Below are 19,696 nucleotides of genomic sequence, written 5' to 3'. Positions count from 1 at the left end.
AATGGAACTAATTCTTAAAGTCAGAAATTATTTTACAATAATGTTCGAAAACTTCTAGATATGATTCTATACTATTGTATGTTTAACTTAGCCTCGTCAGAGCTTGCTATATAAGATAATAAATAATTGTCAGATTGATATCATATGAGAGACTGCTAAGTAATAGTCCAATTAAAATCTGAGATATTTTATAACAGTTGTCATTTAAACCTAATATAGAGTATTATTGGCTAAAAAATTCCAACATTTTAATTTTTACAGAAGAAATTAGGTTTTTGAATACCAAAATCAACAATAATTTCAATTTTTCAGTTAAATATAGCTTTCTCAATAAAAAAATCTTTAGAAAAGTTTTAAACTTATTTGGCAATCTGGGAATTTTTAAAAGTTATAAAACTTGAATATAATATGAATTTGAAAGTTTTAAATTTAGTCCATTATTTAATGGTCCTAACCTGCTAACTATAAACATGTTGTGGAGTTCAGGAATGTTTATCCAAATAAAATACAAAATTAAATTTTTTTTAAAGCTGTATATTTTGTCGCTAAAATATCTAGTCTACACTTTAAAGGTTAAGAATTATGTATATATCCATAATTATTTAATAAAATTGAAGTTTAAACAAAATGTGGACCAATGTGCCACGTATTATTTATTAAGTTTTAAGCACCTTTAATAAAATCAGTTGCTTTTTTCTAAAAGATTTTTTATCGATCATTTAAATCTCTTATTTAGCTTCTTTTTTCATTACTAAATTTCCTTGTAACATTTCCTGTTGCTTAACGCTATAAAAAATAGTTCCATTACTAAAATATATAATAATTGTCTTCTGATGAGCTAACCTGAAAAAAATAAACTCTCCGATGTAGTAAACTATTTGAATATTATTTCCTGGCAAGATCAGGAAGCTTAAGTTCACTAGAAAAACATCTCAAAATAACCCATTACGATAAAACAAAGGTCCCATCCCTGTTTTAGACCACAAATAATTTATTATTATCTCTACTAATTTATTTAAAATCTTAATTTTCATCATTTTATGAAAACCGATCTCTAAAAAGAGAAACTACCTTTTTGGCCACTAAATTTCTCGGATTTTAAAGAATTAAATTATTTTGGAACAACTTTTAAAACATCTGGTGTTCAAAAACCTGATAGGAGAAAGAGCTTCTATAATTATCATTGGCCTATAACATCATAAGATATCCTGAGAAACGCATGGCTACACACATGAATAAATGTATTTGTTACAGTTACATTTAAAATAAAAAACCTAAATCATAGTTTGGTACTTAAAAAAGCTCAAACTTATCTTAACCTCGAGTCATTTTTAAATAAACTTTGCTAATAAAGGTTTTCGCTTTTAAGGCTTTAAGTTACTATTATAACTTAATAATGGTTATACTCTCATTTCTCCGAAATTTACTTTAAATGTTATATTTCAAAAATTTTAATGATTTTTCGAATTTTATTTGAAATATAACATTTATCAAAATTAAGTCAATCTTATTTTTGAAATACTTTGCCCTTTATATTTGCAATTTAAATTTTTTTTTAATGAAAAACTTAGTAAATATTTTAAGAAGTTTTCTTAGGACAAAATCTTGAATGTTAATCTAAAAGTAGATTTTATTATGTAATAAAAGAAAAAAATAGCCAATTTATTATATAATGATAATTTTTCTAATATAATATTTTAATATATAATTGTTTTTATTGTCGAATATCAAAACAATTGATTTTAAAAAATTTAAACATCTTCATATCACACTTTTTATAATGAGAAACAATCATAAATATGTTTTGTCCTTTAATTTAATAAATGTTAAATGATTTATCAACATAACAAAAGAACTTGACTTAATTGAATAAAAATATTATTTTTAATAATAAATTTTTCAGGAATATATAATATACCTAGATTCTTTTATAATTCACATAAAATATTTTTCATTAGAAATTTTTTTTTAAATAATAAACGATTTGTGAAAAAATATTAAATATATTATATAATGGATAAATTCGATGCTAATTTAAATAAGAGTCCTAGTACAAGTGATATCCAAAATTCTGATTGTTTAGACAAAAACAAGGTATACTCATTTAATTGATTTCTTATATTATCCTATATATTTATTTTTTTTTCATAATGATAGATTCCCAAATTGAAATGTAATAAAACATTTATTCCGGAAGCCACCAATCTCTCTCCAAAAAAGGTAAAATGTATTATTAATCCATTAATGTTTAATAATTTTTTTTATCAAAAACTAGAATGCTACTATAGACGATGATGACGATATCGCATATGCTAAATATGGCGCTAAATTTTGGGATCAACCGACCTATATAGTTTATCATTCCAATCCTGGTAATCCCCCTCTCATTTTTGAAGCCCCAAAGATGGAACTATTTCTGAAAGCTAAAAAATATTACGATATGGCAGCTCCCATTTTTAAAATTTGTGACTTAGAACACGAGGAAAATCAACAAATATTCACATCCTTTTATATATATTATACACAGTTATTAGAAGCCTTAAAAATATGATTTTATACTATATAATATTTTATCATAGTTTGTTATATTAAATAAAAATAAAGATTGAATTATTGTCTGACTTATTTTTTATATAGTGGGAGATTAAGACACGTCATTTCATTCCAATTAAAATCTAAGCTATTATTTTATAACAGTTATAATTTAAACCTAAAATTTTTCATATATATATTAGATTGAAGATATTTTTTTAAAGACTTAAGCAGAGGAAACCGAATTTTAGTAGAATATCAAAAATTTTTTAAAAATTTCTTTTAATTTTATCTTGAAAGAATTTTTATACATAAAAATTAGAAAGGATTTTGCTCATTTTAGGTAAAATTTGATCTAAAATCTTTCTTATTCAAATATTTTTTGAAGATTTTTTTTCAAACTAAGAATAATTATTTCAATGTTATAAAACATTGGTATTTTATTATTGTGAATTATATTTATATAGTTAAAAGGCGCTATCACGGTTAGCCTTCTCTATTGTAGCTTATTTTTTTTAAATTTATATAAATAATTTTTCACGTAATCAATAATATAATGAAAAATGATCACAAAATATTTTGCCAAAATTATGAAATTTATTTTACAAAAATACCATAGTATTCCATTACTAAAATATACGGCACTTTTTTAAATATATTTTATTCATTTGTTTAAAAAGTTTAATTATCATGTTGGCCCATTAAAGTTTAACGAAAAATCAGAAATTTAGTCTCGTGGTTTGATATTTTAAATATTGATTTTCCGGCCCAAGCATTTAGGTACATACTTGCCCCTTATAATTTCTTATAAATTAGCCCCAACCGCGTGCCAGGCTTTAGAATTCCATCCCAGATTTTGTGGATCTTTAATATAAGTGAACGTTTAAGTTTAAAAGGAAGGAATATTATGTCAGCTGCATATAACTATTAAGTTATATATCTTATAGTTTATAAATTATTGGCTCAGGTATATAACTTTTCGCGTTCTTATTCCGTATTTTCTTCTCATTTTAGATCACCTGGAGAAAATCTATAAGCCATGGTTTGGTGCTTAAAAGATCCTAAGTTTATCATGACTCTGATCTATACTCAATATTAAATAAATTCTTCTCCTAACCCCCAAAAATTTTCTTACACCTCTGAATATATGTAACTTGATGCAGTTACATTTTATTAAAACCAATGTCATGTTTTATTAAAACCAATGTCATGTTTTAGCAAACTAAAATCAATGCTTAAAAAACCCCAAGCTTATCATAACCCAGATCTATTCATAAATAAACTTTACTTTTAAGGGTTTTTGCTTTTAACGCTTTTAAATACTATTACACCCTGAGAATGGTTATAATCCCATTTTGGAAATTTACTTTAAAAGTTCAACACCCATTTCAATATATTTTTTTTAATACAACATTATTTATCAAAATTGTCATTCATTTTTTCATTTTTTAAATATTTTGCTCATTGTTTTTTTTGCAATTTATATACTTTTTTAATGAAAAACGCATTAAATATTTTCAAAAGCTTTCTTTAGACAAAATCTTAATTGTTTATATTCTTTATAAAAGTAAATTTTATTATGTAATTAAAGTTAAAATATAACCGCTTTCGTTTAATGATATTTCTAATAAGAAGATTATTATATATAATTGTTTGTATTTTCGAACATCAAAACAATTGATTTCAAATATCTCTCCATATCACACTTTTTATAATGAGAAAGAATCATATATAAGTTTTGTCCAATGGTATAATTGATTTATCAACATAACAAAAGAACTTGACTTAATTTAATAAAAATATTATTTTTAATAATAAATTTTTCAAGAATATATACCCAGAATTCTTAGTTAATTCACACTAAATATTTTTCATTAGGAATTTTTTTTAATAATAAGCGAAATTATGAAAATAAATTAAATATAATATAAAATGGAAAAATTCAGTGCTAATTTAAATATGAGTCCTAGTACAAGTGATATCCAAAATTCTGATTCATTAGATAAAAACAAGGTATCCTCATTTAAATATTTTGCTATATTATAGAATATTATTTTTGTATTAATAGGCTCCTAAATTGAAATGTAATAAAACTTTTTTTCCTAAGCCACCAATCTCTCTCCAAAAAAGGTACAAATCTGAATTATTAATACATTAATGCTTAATAATTTTCTTTATCATATACTAGAATGCTAGACGATGATGACGATATCGCATATGCTAAATATGGCGCTTCCCATGGCACTCACGGCAATCCTCCTCTTATTTTTGAAGCTCCCAAAATGGAACTTTTTCTTAAAGCCAAAAAATTTTACCATATGGTAGCACCTATTTTTAAAATTTGTGACTTAGAACATGAAGAAAATCAAGAAATATTTACATCCTATTACATATATTATACGCAATTATTCGAAAGTTTAAAGATATAATTTTATATTATTTCATTCTTTTATGATCATAGCTAAATATATTGAATAAAAATAAAGAATTTCATTTTTATTAATTAAATTTTCTTTTGAGTTTTTGTGGGATTGATCAATCATATAGGGGAAAACTTGGGCACATTTTTCTACTCCATTTAAAATATTGCTATTATTATTGTATAAGTGGTTACTTAAGACTATATCTAATTATTTTAGCATTCTTATTTTTTTAGAATAAATCGTATTTTAACATATACCGATAAGTAACAATCAATTCCAACTTTTCCGTTCAAAAATAAGTTTTAAAAAACCTTAATAAAAATTATCTAGAAAATTTTTAACACTATTTTAATCTAGAACTTTTGGATATAATCATGGATATAATAATTTTTATACTTTGAATTTGAATATCAATTTGACTATAGTTCAGGAAAATTTGTCCAAATAAAATTTAAAATAAATCTTCTTAAAAATTAACAATTTTAAAATGGTCTTAACTGAGAAATCAGATTAATTTAAATAGAATAAAATTTATTGAAATGTTTCAATATAAAGTAAGTGCTTCATTTGTGTTTTCAACATAATTATGGAAATCAGTTGCTCTTTCCCGCAAGATTTTGTTTACTAACACTTTTAATTCCTTATTTAATTTTTTACTTTTTTAATAATTTAAGTTTTCGATAAAAATACAAAATACACCGTTATAATTTTTCCTGTTACCATTAGATATGATTTAAATTGAAAAAAGGGAATCTTTTGATAAGTATAAATTGCTTAATTTTTACAGGACTTGTAATATTAAAGTTTGAAAACCTCCCAAAATACCCATATTTTAAGTCTGATAGACCGAGCTTCATCTACAGTTAACTAACACCCACGAATAAGTTAATTATATTTACTAATTTATTTATATTATATGAAAATTTTTAATTTTTATCTTTTCATGAAGACTGGTATCTTAAAAAGGTAAACGTTAATATCAAAAGTTAAACATTTTAAATAAGACAAGTGCTATTTGTTGCTCTTAAATTTTAAGAAAAATATAGAACCCATTTTTTATAAAATAAATTTTGAAAATTGGTAATACATGAGCCATAAATTTGAAAGGTTGAGCCTATGCATGATACTGTTGAGAGAACAAAATTTGATTAAATTTTTATTATTCGTAATCGATAGGAAAAGTTTGTTATTCGTAAATTTTGAATCGAATAATTCCCGATTCGAACCTAAACAACAATAATATTAATTTTAAAAAATCTATTAAAAAGTAACTACTTTCTTTTGGTTACATTCCAATAAATAATTACAGTTACATATTTTAAAAAAGTAATATTGTGTTTTTGCAAAAATGTAACGTGTTTTAATTATTTGGTTTAAGAAAAATTAATAACACTTGGTTTGGTTCTTAAAAAAACGCCGATCCATTCTTAAATACTTTATTTTCAACGGTTTTCTTGTTAAGCCTTCAAATTGCCAGCACCCAGAGAATAATTATACTCTCAATTCTCTAAAATTTACATAAACTCAATGCTCATTTCAAAAATAAAAATTATTTTCCTTTTCGATTTTTTTATTTAATACAACAATATTTATCGAATTAAGTCAATCATTTTTTTTTATTTGAAAAGTTTTGCTCTTTTATTTATGCAATTGATATTATTATTCATCTTATTTAGAAAATATTTTATGTAATAAGTAAAAAAATATATGTTATATTTAATGAAAATATTTCAATAAGAAAAATATATTACGTAACTTGTATATTGCTAAACATCAAAACAATGTATAAGAAAATTTAAATGTCCCCTCCTTATCACACTTTATATAATGAGAAACAATTATAAATAAGTTATGCCCTTAATTTTTTAATGGTAATTGATTTATCAACATAATAAAAGAACTTAATTTAATTTAATTTAATATAAATATTATCTTTAATAATAAATATTTTTTAAAAATATATAAATATAAACTATTTAGAATTTATAGTATTCACATTCAATATATTTATAAAACTTTAAATATTTAACGAAATTATCAATAAATATTAAATATATTATAAATGGATAAATTTTGTGACAATTTAAATATAAATCCTTGCACAAGTGAAATCAAAAATTTCAAGACACTGGATAACAAGGTATATATAATAATTAAACTTTTTTTCTTATAATATTATATTATCCAATTTTTAAATTATAAAGGTTCCCAAAACGAAATATAATAAAACTTTTGTTTATGAAACCACTCATCTGTATTCGAAACAAGTAAAAATTAGAATTATAAATTGCATTCTTAATAATTTTTTAATATTATACTAGAATACTACTCTTGAAGATGACGACTATATAGCATATGCTAAATATGGCGCTAAATTTTGGGATCAACCTACGTATATAGTTTCTAATACTCCTGACAGCCCCCCTCTCATTTTTAAAGCTCCGAAAATGGAACTATTTCTTAAAGCCAAAAAATTTTACGATATGGCTGCTCCTATTTTCAAAATTTGTGACTTAGAACACGAGGAAAATCAGAAAATATTCACATCCTTTTATATATATTATTCGCAGTTGCTTGAAAGTTTAAGGATATAATTTTATACTATTATATGTTTCATATCTTTGTCATTACTAATAAATACATTAGATTATAATAAAGAATTTTATTTTATTAGTTGAATTATATTTTTAAATTACTAATTGCCTTCTTATATAGACCGAGGCACGCGATTTTACTCCAATAAATATCTGAGCCATTATAACAGTGGTAATTTAAACCTAATATAGTTCATAAAAATTTTATGAAATCTTCAGCTTCTAATTTTACAGAGGAAATAGTTTTAATTATATTAAAAGTAATAATAATTGCAAATTTTTAGAATTAAATTATAACTTTTGAATCTCTCAATAAAAAAAATTGAGATTTTTAACCTTATTTTATAATCTCAGAACTTTTAAAGTTAAAAAACATTGATAAAATATAGCTTTTTTAAAGTTTTATATTCAGACTATTTTATGGTCCTACCTATCAACATGTTGTGGACCCACTTACCCGGTTCATCTTAATAAAATTCAAAATTAAATGTTCCAAGAAAATGTCTATTTTATATATTGATAATTTCGAAAAGCCTGATTGGTTTAATAGAATTGAATTTATTCAAGTTTGAACAAAAAGTTTACCAATTGTTATGCATATTAAAACACATTTAATAAAATAAGCTGCTTTTTTCCTAAGAGATTTTATTTTCGATCACCTATCTATTTTACGAATAATTTAAATTTTATATTCTTTCAAAAAATATTTTTATTATTCATATTCAATTCTAATTTTTAAAATTGAATCATTTGTTATTTGTAATCGTAAATTTCAAATCGAATAATTTTAGGCTTAATAAACAATATAATGTTATATTTGGGATTCATATATAGATAACGTATTATTTATCATACATATTTAAAGGATAATTTGAGAATTTTATAGTTACATTCAAAAAAATATAGCCTATAGGTTAATTTTTCTTAAAGTATCAATTTGTAGAAGTTATTTTTTTTTGCAAAAAATAAAAATTACTTTAATATTCATAAAAAAACCAAAATCCCAACCTTATCATAACTTAATCTCTTCTTAAATCGTATTTTTAAAGGCTTTCGATTGTAAAAAGCTGGTTCTGAGAATAGTTACACTCTCAATTCTCTAAAATATAAATAAACATTAGATGCTCAAAATTAAAATTTTTTTTTTTCTATTTTATTTTTAAAGTATATTATCAAATTAAGTCAATCATTTTTTTATTTGAAATAAATATTTTATTTATTTTTGCAATTGAGATTATATAATTTTAATGAAAAATCTAGTAGATATTTTTAAAAGTTTTCTTCCGCCATAATCTCGATTGTTCATCTGTTTCTTTTAAGTATAGATTCTTATAAAAATAAAAAATAATCCTTTTAATATAATGACAATATTTTTAATAAGAAGAATATATAATTGTTTGTATATGTAATGAGAAACGATTATAAATGTTATATCCTATAATTTTTTAAATGGTAAATGTATCAACATAACAAAAATTATCTTTATTAATAAATTTTTTCAGGAGTATATAAAATTACCCAGAATTCAATAGTTAACTCAAACTAAATATTTTTAATTAAAAAAATTTTTTGTTTAATAATTAACATAATTATGGATAAATTTAATATATTATAAAATGGATAAATTTTGTGTCAATTTAAATATAAATCCAGTCGCATATGACACCATTTCGAAACACTGAATTATAACAAAATATAATACTAGTTAAAATAATTTTCTATATAATATTATATTATTCATTTTTTTTAATTATAATAGGCTTCCAAAGCGAAACGTAATAATATTTATACCTAAAACCATTTATCTTTCTCAAACAGTTAAAAATTAGAATTACTAATCCATTTATTATGAATAATTTTTCCACTTTATAATAGAATACTACTCTCCGTGACGACGATATCTCATATGCAAATATGGCGCTAAATTCCGGGATCAACCTACATATATAATTTCTCATGCCATTCATGGTCTTCCCTCTCTCATTTTTAAGACTTCAAACGAAACTATTCTTGAAAACAAAAATATTTTACGATATGGCAGTTTCTATTTTCAAAATTTGTGATTTAGAACACGAGAATAATAAGAAAATATTACATCCTTTTATGTATATTATACACAATTGTATGAAAGTTTATAAATATGATTTCATACTCTACAATTATATGTTATATACCTTTATGATGGTAACTTGGAAATTTATTATATATAAAAATTAAAACTTTAATAATTGAATATAGTTCCACATATATTTTTTGGAATTATTCTCTCATTTATTTTAAGTTTTACAGGAGAGATAGGAGTACGTTGGCACCCTGCAGTTTATTCTTAAACACTTGACTAAGGTGTAAGTCATACTTTATATCATGATTATGTACATGCTGTTCCAAAATAATTTTAAGGAAAACCTTATTTTACATTTCCACCTTTAAAAGTAACTATTTAAAATTTTATATTGCCTTTAAATATAGCTTGAAAATTTTTATTTTATCAATGTCAATTTTTGCATTTTTAGAGGTCAGAGCGGACTGGACATAAGACCAAGTTAACATTTTGCCCATGAGGCACCTAGAAATTGTCGTTAAATTAGGCTGACTTGTAAGAAAATATGAAATATATATTAATTTTTTTTTATCATATGAATTATGACTTTTCTTAACATATATTTCATTTATTAAAATATATTTTTTATAATATATTCATTTTTAGCATATTATCACATGGATATGACTATTTTATGGAGCTTTTTCATTCTTTCATAATAGAAGCGTTTGAGTTTAAATGAAAGTCAAGTTTTTATAAATTTACATTTTTTTTAACATTATTTTATAATTCAAATTCAATTAGCTTTAAAATAATAAATCAGATTCGAAATGATATCCATGTAATAAAGCAAATATTCGGGATAATATTATGAAAATGAGCCTTAGATGATATGAATTATATCAAAAAATGATAAATACTGAGAGACCTTTAAGAGAAACCTATTTTCGGAGCAAACGTAGAAAAGTGAAACTGAAAACTTTTCGGTAAAAGAAGAGATTCTCTAATAACTTTGTTGTCAAATCAACGTTATTATAGTTATTAATTTCTAAGTAAAATTAGGAAATCTTAAAAATAGAGAAAGGTAGCTAACGGGTTAGTTTAAAAATATATAGTACACAAGACAGCAGGCGACTTTGATGAATCAAATAAAAGAATGGATACTCTATCCAAATAATTCCTCTCAAAGTAAGCTCCTAAGGCTCCAAAAAAGAATCGAAACAATGTGGGCAGGCCTATAGATGGTTATATGGCGAAGAGAGCTTACTCCCGACTACTATAAATTTACTACAGCACATTTAATAATAAATAGGTTGATGCAAACCTCATCAATGCTAAATCTTTGATTAAAAATCTGGCAAATTTAAAACGCTAATTATAATAATTTTTTTAGAAATTTTTGAAATATGGCAGCTTTAATTTTATCTTCAAAACTAAAAATTTAAATATTTTAACAGTTTGGATAGTTATCGAGGTTGCCAAGCTCTATCCTTTAAAACTTTCATATCCATTAAAAATAAAGTTATAAAATGGCAAATTTAATTAAAATATTCCCGATTTAAAGCTACCAGACAGCCCTTTGGTACAAGAGAAATACTAAAAAATATAAAAGTAAAAAAAAAAGATTTCCTGTCAATTTGATTTGGGTTTGAAAATATGATCTTTCTATTATACGTGTTTTTTTTAACAATTTTATATTTTAGATGATACATTTTCTAAATGTTTAATTTGATTTGGTATGTTTCTAATTATTGGCTCAAAACCAAACTAAATAAATTAATTGATCACCTGTTAAGCAAGCATTCAACATTGTTAAATCTAAAAATTAAATTCGCAGTTGTTGCGAAATATTTTGCAAAAATGATGGTCATGATTTTATAAGTTACATTTTTGCCAAGATAGTTCCTTTAATGATATAAATCTTAATTAACCTCTAATATCAAATAAAGATATAATAAAGTAGTATATTAAATTTTTCATGTATCTCAATAAGCCATTTAATAATTAACAAATTGTTATAGGATCAGCATTAACGAGCTATGGGAAAGTTCTTATAAAGTTTCAATAATCTTACAAACATGATATAATAATATCTACAGAATATTCCTAAAGTCATTCATAATCAAAAATTGAGATTATATTATACACTAGTACTCTACTTATTAGGCTCAAGAGTTATTAGGAAGTTTAAGGCATGGAAAACTTCTCATAAGGTTCCAATCATAAAATCTTACAATCATGATACAACATACTGAATATTCAAGTCATTCATAATCAAAAATTAATATATTATACACTAGTACTATATTTATTAAAATGTTGTTAAACAACAAGATTTCGCGTTAAATTGATTTTCGCTAATAAAATTTTGCAAGCTCAAGATTTCGTTAAAATATGTCCCCAAACCTTTCTACTATTAATAAGTAAAATCTCTACGTTTGAGCATTGTTTGGCTAAAATATTGGGTTAACGATTTTTAAAAATCGAGCTATTTAACAACACAACTTATTAGGCTTAAAGAGTTTGTATTTATGCCTAATATAAGACAAAATATAGACATATTCAACATTTAAAAAAATTGGCATTCCTGGACTTAAAGAATAAACAATATTAAAATTAAATAAAACATGTTGTAAGTTTATTCGAAATACTTAAAAATCTGATTTCCCCAATGAAATGCATTTCAGCATTTGTAAGGTACCCAAACTGTAAATCTTATTTAGTGTTGATACGCGGCTCGATTTGAGCCAATTTTTGAAAATGGCTATCACAATATTTAAACTAGAAAAATATTGCCTAAGTCTTGATATTTCGCTAATAGATGTTCATACCTTTGTTCAATCTATAAGCAAAATCGTTAGGCTTGAGTAACATTTTTCTGGATAAAATATTGAGTTAATCATTTTTAAAAAACGGCTCGCGGCTCAAATCGAGCCATTTTAACAACAATAATCCTGGTAACTTAGTTTATAAAGTAATATAAATGTTATAATATGTTAATAGAGAGACATATAATAGTTTCTTTTTATTATTTTTAAAAAAACCATTGAATATCATATATCGAACTTTATTGATATTTTTTATACCATATAAATTAAATAGATAATAATTTTTTTTTTTTAAAAAAATTTTTTTTTTATATATAAAACATTAGTATTATTTTCCAAATATTTCAAAGGATATTATAATTTATTTATCCTATGAAGTTTTTCTTCTTTTTTTATATAAATAAAAATTATATTAAATAATATATACTTGATTCACAAAAAAAATATTCTTTCAATACTGATGATTAAAAAAGTCTACAAGATTGATTTTTTTTTCTAACGAGCAGTTTTATACGTGGGTTGATTATTGGATTTATTGTACTTCTTATTGCCCGACAAAAAATTTCGGTATTTATTATTGGTTTTAGGATTCGAAATGGTAGGATTGCTTATGCAGAATAAGCCATTGGTGTTAGGAATGGGCGAATTCGTTTGAGGGGTCAGAGTTTTATTCTTGTCTTCTATAGTGAGATCTGATTCTTATAAATATATTTTATCGTTAAATCAAGTGTTTATTTGTACGTTAATATAAATAAAGTCCTATAAGAACTTTAGTTATATAATAAACTTAGCATTTTTATTTTCTAAGCACATCCCTATTAATACGTAGATTTATAAGCATTCGCCAGAATTTGCTAATGGTGAGGGGAGGGGCACGATTAGGTGAGTTTTTTCTTTCATTAAATTTTATTGGAGATCTTTAGGTCCACTTATTGCACAGGCCTTTGGCTAAGATATTTTTTATAAAAGTATTTTGAATTTTTCGATTTTTCTATTATAAAAATGCTTTTTTTCTAAAAATTTTGAATAATAGTCGTTATCTTAAAAAGTTATTAACTCTTACTAATTTTTCTTTCTAATTTTTCTAGTATATTATGTAAATTTATGGGTGAGAGGGGGGTGTGTAGGGGGAAATTTTTATTAGTTTAAAATGAAATAAGAGAGCATATAAATTTCCGAAGGGATAGAATCCCCTCCCCCCATCCTGGCTACGTCTATGAGTATATTTGAATGGATAGACAACTAACAAATCAAATATGTATATTACTAGACCATCTAGATGTATTTAATTTTAAAAAAAAATACAACAAAATCGTCGCTAAAGGTTGTGATTAAATCGAATTTAGAAACATTGTAATTAACGAGATAAAACAAGCATTAGTAAATAAATTTTTATTTTTTTTCTACCGGCATTCAAATTTAATTTATCATTATAGAGAATGGATGCGGGGTGATTCTTGTGAATTTTGATTATAGCCGGTATTCGGTGCCGTGAATGAATAGAACCACTATCTGAGTTTTCGCTAAGAAAAATATATAAAGAAAAAATAAATAAATTTTAATGGGGATATTGTAATTAATTATCATGTTTGCATTTCTATCAAACAAAAGAATATTCAAATTTATAGTGCTTCTAAGTTGGTCTAAATTTTACGTAGCGGTTATTATTTTACAAATAATGCATTTTAAATGGCATCGTCCATATTGGAGAAAGGTTAAATCCCTATAACTTAATATATTGAAAAAAAATTGACAGAATTTCAGAACTTTTATTTTTTTAGTGTCATTATTTTGTAGATTTTTTTCGAATTTGGGAAACGATTCTATTAAATACAAAATCTCTCAACAAAAAACCGTGCCTAATTTATAATGCGCACGCGTATGTTTAAAAAAAAGGTTGCGAAAAAGAAAACAACTCTTAATTTATAAGAACTGTGACATAATTTGGTGAGTAACAAAATTTTAATATTTTACTCCATAAAATAAATTTTAAAAAAAAGATAATTATTTTTTTTACTTAATCGGGGCATTAATGACAGAGCCAGCTAAAGCTTTCATACTCGCCTCATCCATTTCCCTTGTAGTTGTTTAATTCAATGATTTGTTTTTTTTATAGAAAATATTATATCTATAAAATAATTTAAAAAAAAGAACTATTATTAAATCAAAATAACATTTTGAGATGTAACAATAACAATCTCAGCAAAGTAACCAATTTTTTTTTATTGGATATTCACATAATAGACCAGATTATCAAAAGTTAAGATCAGTAAGCAAGCAAGCTATTTTTCGACATAGCATTGGTTTTCATCTATCACACTCAAAAAGCTTTCCATAGATAAGCTAAATAGGCTTAGCTTAAGAACAATTTCCTGACTATTATATTTATATAAAAAACATAAAATGAAATAAAGGAACATGAATTTTTTTTAAAAAAACTTTCATGACTATTTAATATTATAAGTTCCAATAGATAAAACCGAAGAAACAAAATATAGCGTGTGTATGTATATATGTATATTAAACCTATTAAAGGCAATGGATCCAGCCATAGCTCTGGTTGAAGAAGACCCATCGTCAGTTAACGCAGTCAAGAGCGAAGAAGATTTTCCGCTTCTTAAGCTGTTACACTCATCCTCCGTGTCGTTGTTATAAAGTGAAACTAAAATTAAAGGATTTAATAGTTTTAGTTATATAAAATTTAATTAAGTTGCTAGATTCTTTCTTCCTTCTTTATATGTATTTTTTATATATTTGTGTAATAAATATTTTAATTTTTAAATAGAATTTAAAATCAGAACTCGTGAAAAATATTTTTATGAAACAGGCCAGGCTAAAAAACCACATACAAAAATGTTAACGGACCGGTTTGGCCTGGCCGTCCTTTAGTAAAATTGTTTAACGATCCTTTAAGAAAAAATCTAATTTAAAATATAATTGTTACCTATATTTTTAAGGTATTTCTAAATATTTTTCAAAGGGAGAAATCTTTTTAAAAATAATATTGTTAAATTATTTGGCCCCGTAATCGAGAGATATTGATATAAACTCATGTTGGTCAAAAATTCAACATTCGTGCCACGGGCCTAATACTATTTCTGAACACCTTCTCCGTTTACGCCATGGAGAGGGAGGGGGCACAAAACAGGAAGAAAAAAATACCGTTGTTTTTGACGCTACAATCATCGTGTGTCGGCTCATTTATAGGCGATTTGGTATGATGCAAAGGTAGATTAATCACGTCAGCTTTAATGAGTTCAATCTTAAAAGAAGGGCATCGGCGAGTGATTTTTGCGTCGAGCGTCATCGGCTCTCTACTAAGTAAATCGGCCATATCAAGATCGATTTGGTCACCTTGAAACGCCGCGATTCCTCCTTCATTCCCAGGGTCACCGTTATTTAAGTCATTCGTGATTGGGATGAAAGTATAATTTTGTCGAGTTTCCGAATCCTCCAACGATTTTGTGTCGGATTTATTTGAAGAGATTCCATCGAATTTGTTGAAAGCGGGAAGTATGGAATTGTTGGCAGGTTCTTGGTGATGCGTGCTGCCGAAATGAGTGGTAGTCAGACTTGAGGTGTCGTAGGAAAGAATATTTTCTGAGCAATTTCCGATGCTAATAATGCTGGGCTCCTTGGGTTCGAAGCCGGGGTCTATATGTTTAAAGTTAGTAGTTATATTTCTATTTCAGTAATATTTTTTTTAAATCGTAATATATAATTCAGCCATTTATCAGCAAAGTAAATCGAAAAAACAATTTTGTAATAGATAATTTCAAACTTCTCCGATATAACACACAAAAAGGTAAATAATGCTGCTTATATGATAATTTTCTAAAGGTTTACAAATTTAAGCCAAGTTTTATCTGCGCTCATTGTAGTGTAGAGCGATTATAAATTTAAATATGTGTATCTATTTTATCATTGTTCTCGTTTAAAGCACGAATTTTATATTTATTTTAGGGTAGACCAGGCAGGCTAATCTGTTTATTTTGAGGTGAAAAAAAATTGACCCACGAAGAGTTTCTCTTTAATAGTTTTAAAAAAATTTAAATGGCAAAATTATAGACCTAGATTAGATGAATGGCAGATATTGTTAAAAGATTTGGATTTATCTTCGTTTTGATCATTCGCCATGGTAAATGGAGCTATATAATAATAAAATATATATTATTCGAAACGTTATAATAAATATTTTTTATAGCTTTGTAAATTTGTATTAGTTTTAAATCAAAATATAATAACTTAAATATTTAGGAATCTTTCGTAGAATACTGTTGGATTTAGACGAATCCCGATTTCGCGATTGATTGATTAGCATGTAGGTCGAGTTTGGAGGTTGGGCGGTTTGGGATGCGGGAAACATGATTAGCCTTTAGGGGAAAAACACATTTTTGTAAGTATTATGGTAATAATATTCTTTTCCAAGTCTTATTGATTTCTCTTAAAATTCCCCCAATCCTCAAAAAAAAATTTTTTAAAAACTTTTTCTTGGAAGATGATACCGGCCCATTTCTGAATGTCGAAGAGAAATCGTCTCTACGAGTGATAAAGTTAAAGCGATTAGGTTTGCTGAAAGAAGAGGCTATCATAGAAAATGTGTTATTATTGCCACTATTGGTTAATCCGTTATTGTTGGTATTATTGTTGTTATAAGAGGAATACGTATTCATGAGTCTATCCATCCAAGCAGTGACCCGTTCGTTCAGACTTAACTTTGCACCGTTGTTTGAGTCGTACACTTTGTAATCTTCGTAATTATTATGACGGTCGTTCGTTCTATCGGCAACGGTCGAATGTTCCTCGCGGTTTAAAAGGTTCGTTTCTTCCGAAGGAATTAAGGTAGCGGATGCGATATTAGCAGAAGAGATGGCGAGTGGAGGTTGAGAAGATGAAATCGGGGTGGATTTTATGATTATCACAGTTGGTCTTTGGGGAAAAAGAAAAAATGTACTTAATAAAATTAATTTCGAAATAATTAATGATATATTACTCTATTAAATCTTTTATAAATAAATTTAAACGATTTAAAATGGTATGTGAGATTATAAGATAAAGTATAATACATATCATTGTCTCTAAAAGTGTCATCTTCACCCCCATCTCCTATTGTTCGATGGGCGGTATTCATTTCTTCCTTATTATCGTTTGAGCTACTATCCATAAGAACAACGCAGTTATCATTGGTTGATGAGCTTGTATTTTCGTGTTTTGAATGCTTAGCTTTATAATATTTTTTTGTTATAAAATTCGATAAGTTTTTTTAAAAAAAATAATCATTTTTTAAAACTAAAAATTGACTCTGAAAAGAATAATATAGGTAATAATAATAATATTAGGAAAACGATATAAATATAGTGGAGTATATTTAAAACCTCGCCAAGTTTATTGGGTAATGAATAGCTATTAAGCGATTATTCTAATTTTTTCTCTTGTTGAATCCCTAGCGAGGCCAATATATTTTGTAACCGTAAATATATATTTTATATAACTCCAATAGTTACCCACTTACCGTTTATTCGTCGCTAATTTGATAGATTAACTAATGTGAGCAAAATATTAGTAGGTTTATTCAAATTAAAAGAAAATTTGTTCTTTAAATTTAAAAATAAACATTTCTTGTCTTTTTTCTTTTTGTTTGCTTTGATTCGATTGGTAGATGTTTCCCCGTTGGTGGGAGAAGTATTTGACGGGGTTGACGGAGTGTTAGCACCGCATAAACCGTTACGGCAAAGAGAGAAAGGAACGACCCCATAAACGTAGGCCAAAAGGATAGGAGCACCTATGCCTTGTTAATTTTCAAAGAAAAATAGTAGTAATTATATGTTAGACTTTCTTTCTAGTAATGTGTAGAGTTGTGCCAAACTTTTTTGGCGCCGAAAATCTGATATTTGCCGATCAAGACAATTTTCTGACTTATAATTTTTACCTTAATTTTACCTGTATTTTACTTATTTTACATGAGTAAAGTAAAGAAATAAAAATAAAATGGTTATTATGGCATATAAAAATTTGTGTGTGTGTGTATATATATACTAAATCTGTAGTAAAAAATTTGGAATGTAGTTTTAGGATGAAATCTTAATTTTTACATAAATGTCATTCTATAAATAAGCAGTATCTGATGAACTCAATATTTTATATAACTAACCTATGTTAAACATTTTTTGTAATTAAATTTCACCTATCTTTTGCTTATTGTAACCATCTGTTTAACAATAAAAATATTCTTATAAGGTATATTAAATTATTTATAACATTGCTCATGAAATAGCTAAAAAGTAAAAAAAAATTTTGATAAATAACCTGACAGGCCACGTGATTTTAAAGCCCAGTATATATTTAAATAAATAGTCATTGTTGACTCTTGCTTATATTTATTTGTCAATTGTGATATAAATTTATAAAAAATATTTTTTAATTGTATTTTAGATCTAATAAAGTATTACATATTTAAACGTTATTAAAAATTCACCATATTCAACCCTAGAGATATTCCAAGTTTATGGGAAAATCATGGGTGATATTAAAAACTTAAAAATTGAGTTTCACGTGGATAAATGATATTCATTGTGGAGAATAGGAATGAGAAATAGATAGGTATTTTTCATTTGAAATAAAAAAAATCGAACTTACTGACTGCCAGGCAGGCCATTATAGGAGAAAGTATCACAGATGTCAATACGGCCACGACGATCAAGGAATTTCGATTTAGCGCCTTTACTTTTTTGTACTTGGTATAGATCTGAATTTTTTTGGTATATATATTTTATAAATTTGTGAGTACTAAATTAGGGCCGGGCGTGAAAATTTTTTTAAAAAAAATCCGGGTCGGGCCAAGCCGTATATTGTAAAACCAAATATATGAAATCGTCATTAGCTATAAAAATCAAAAATAAATATAATGCCTTAAAATATAAAAGGGCCAGGCCGTAAAAATTATTTGAAAAAAATCAAGGTCGCTCTGCAGGTCTCTGATATATATTATAAAAACATAGAATAATTAACTCCCCTTTAAAACATTCATCTTATATCTTATCCTCCCAAAAAATGATCTTCCACAATATTTTATACAACTTACGGGTAAAACAATATAAAAAGTCAATTATTATACCTTTCGCCCAACGAATATGGGAACCCCTATAATGATAGCCGGGATGGCTATGCTCGCAATGAGGGCTATACCCATGGGAGCTCCCACCAATGTTCCCAGTTGCCACAGAATCTTTTTCTTCCGGCTCCAAGGTTTTTTACCCCAGAAGGTACAGCCAGAGGGAC

General features: G+C 25.5%; 4 protein-coding genes across 5 annotated transcripts in view; 3 read left to right on the top strand and 1 right to left on the bottom strand.

The window, feature by feature from the left end:
- Positions 1-1,924: 1,924 nt before the first annotated feature.
- On the top strand, positions 1,925-2,551 carry LOC135930818 (uncharacterized). The gene is made up of 3 exons (XM_065467607.1): positions 1,925-2,094; positions 2,158-2,220; positions 2,276-2,551. The coding sequence occupies exons 1-3, from the start codon at positions 2,014-2,016 to the stop codon at positions 2,549-2,551; spliced, it is 420 nt and encodes a 139-aa protein (XP_065323679.1). The 5' UTR covers positions 1,925-2,013.
- A 1,856-nt stretch (positions 2,552-4,407) lies between these two features.
- LOC135930817 (uncharacterized) lies at positions 4,408-5,697 on the top strand. The gene is made up of 4 exons (XM_065467606.1): positions 4,408-4,545; positions 4,601-4,662; positions 4,721-4,947; positions 5,630-5,697. Exons 1-4 carry the CDS (start codon positions 4,465-4,467, stop codon positions 5,695-5,697), a joined length of 438 nt encoding a protein of 145 aa, XP_065323678.1. The 5' UTR covers positions 4,408-4,464.
- Positions 5,698-6,967: 1,270 nt separating this feature from the next.
- Positions 6,968-7,549, top strand: LOC135930816 (uncharacterized). Its single transcript, XM_065467605.1, has 3 exons — positions 6,968-7,095; positions 7,160-7,222; positions 7,277-7,549. Exons 1-3 carry the CDS (start codon positions 7,018-7,020, stop codon positions 7,547-7,549), a joined length of 414 nt encoding a protein of 137 aa, XP_065323677.1. The 5' UTR covers positions 6,968-7,017.
- A 5,246-nt stretch (positions 7,550-12,795) lies between these two features.
- LOC135922752 (uncharacterized) overlaps positions 12,796-19,696 on the bottom strand; it is a 28,870-nt gene continuing 21,969 nt past the window's right edge. Inside the window, exons 5-16 of one of the 2 annotated variants that reach the window (XM_065457203.1) lie at positions 19,533-19,695; positions 19,055-19,163; positions 18,033-18,206; positions 17,485-17,641; positions 16,904-17,347; positions 16,664-16,791; positions 16,489-16,566; positions 15,581-16,072; positions 14,945-15,080; positions 14,436-14,495; positions 13,826-13,941; positions 12,796-13,110 (exon numbers count right to left, since the gene is read on the bottom strand). In XM_065457203.1, the coding sequence (XP_065313275.1) occupies positions 12,914-13,110; positions 13,826-13,941; positions 14,436-14,495; positions 14,945-15,080; positions 15,581-16,072; positions 16,489-16,566; positions 16,664-16,791; positions 16,904-17,347; positions 17,485-17,641; positions 18,033-18,206; positions 19,055-19,163; positions 19,533-19,695 (2,254 nt within the window). In that variant the 3' untranslated portion in view covers positions 12,796-12,913. Of the gene's footprint in view, positions 13,117-13,825; positions 13,942-14,435; positions 14,496-14,944; positions 15,081-15,580; positions 16,073-16,488; positions 16,567-16,663; positions 16,792-16,903; positions 17,348-17,484; positions 17,642-18,032; positions 18,207-19,054; positions 19,164-19,532; position 19,696 lie in introns of both variants that reach the window. The other variant, XM_065457202.1, reaches the window with a different exon arrangement.

The sequence above is a fragment of the Gordionus sp. m RMFG-2023 genome, chromosome 1 (assembly GCF_954871325.1).
Source record: "Gordionus sp. m RMFG-2023 chromosome 1, tfGorSpeb1-WG-v2, whole genome shotgun sequence".
NCBI classification, from domain to species: domain Eukaryota; kingdom Metazoa; phylum Nematomorpha; class Gordioida; order Chordodea; family Parachordodidae; genus Gordionus; species Gordionus sp. m RMFG-2023.
The sequence above is the reverse complement of the archived record's forward strand: the minus strand, read 5'-3'. Positions and strand labels throughout refer to the sequence as shown.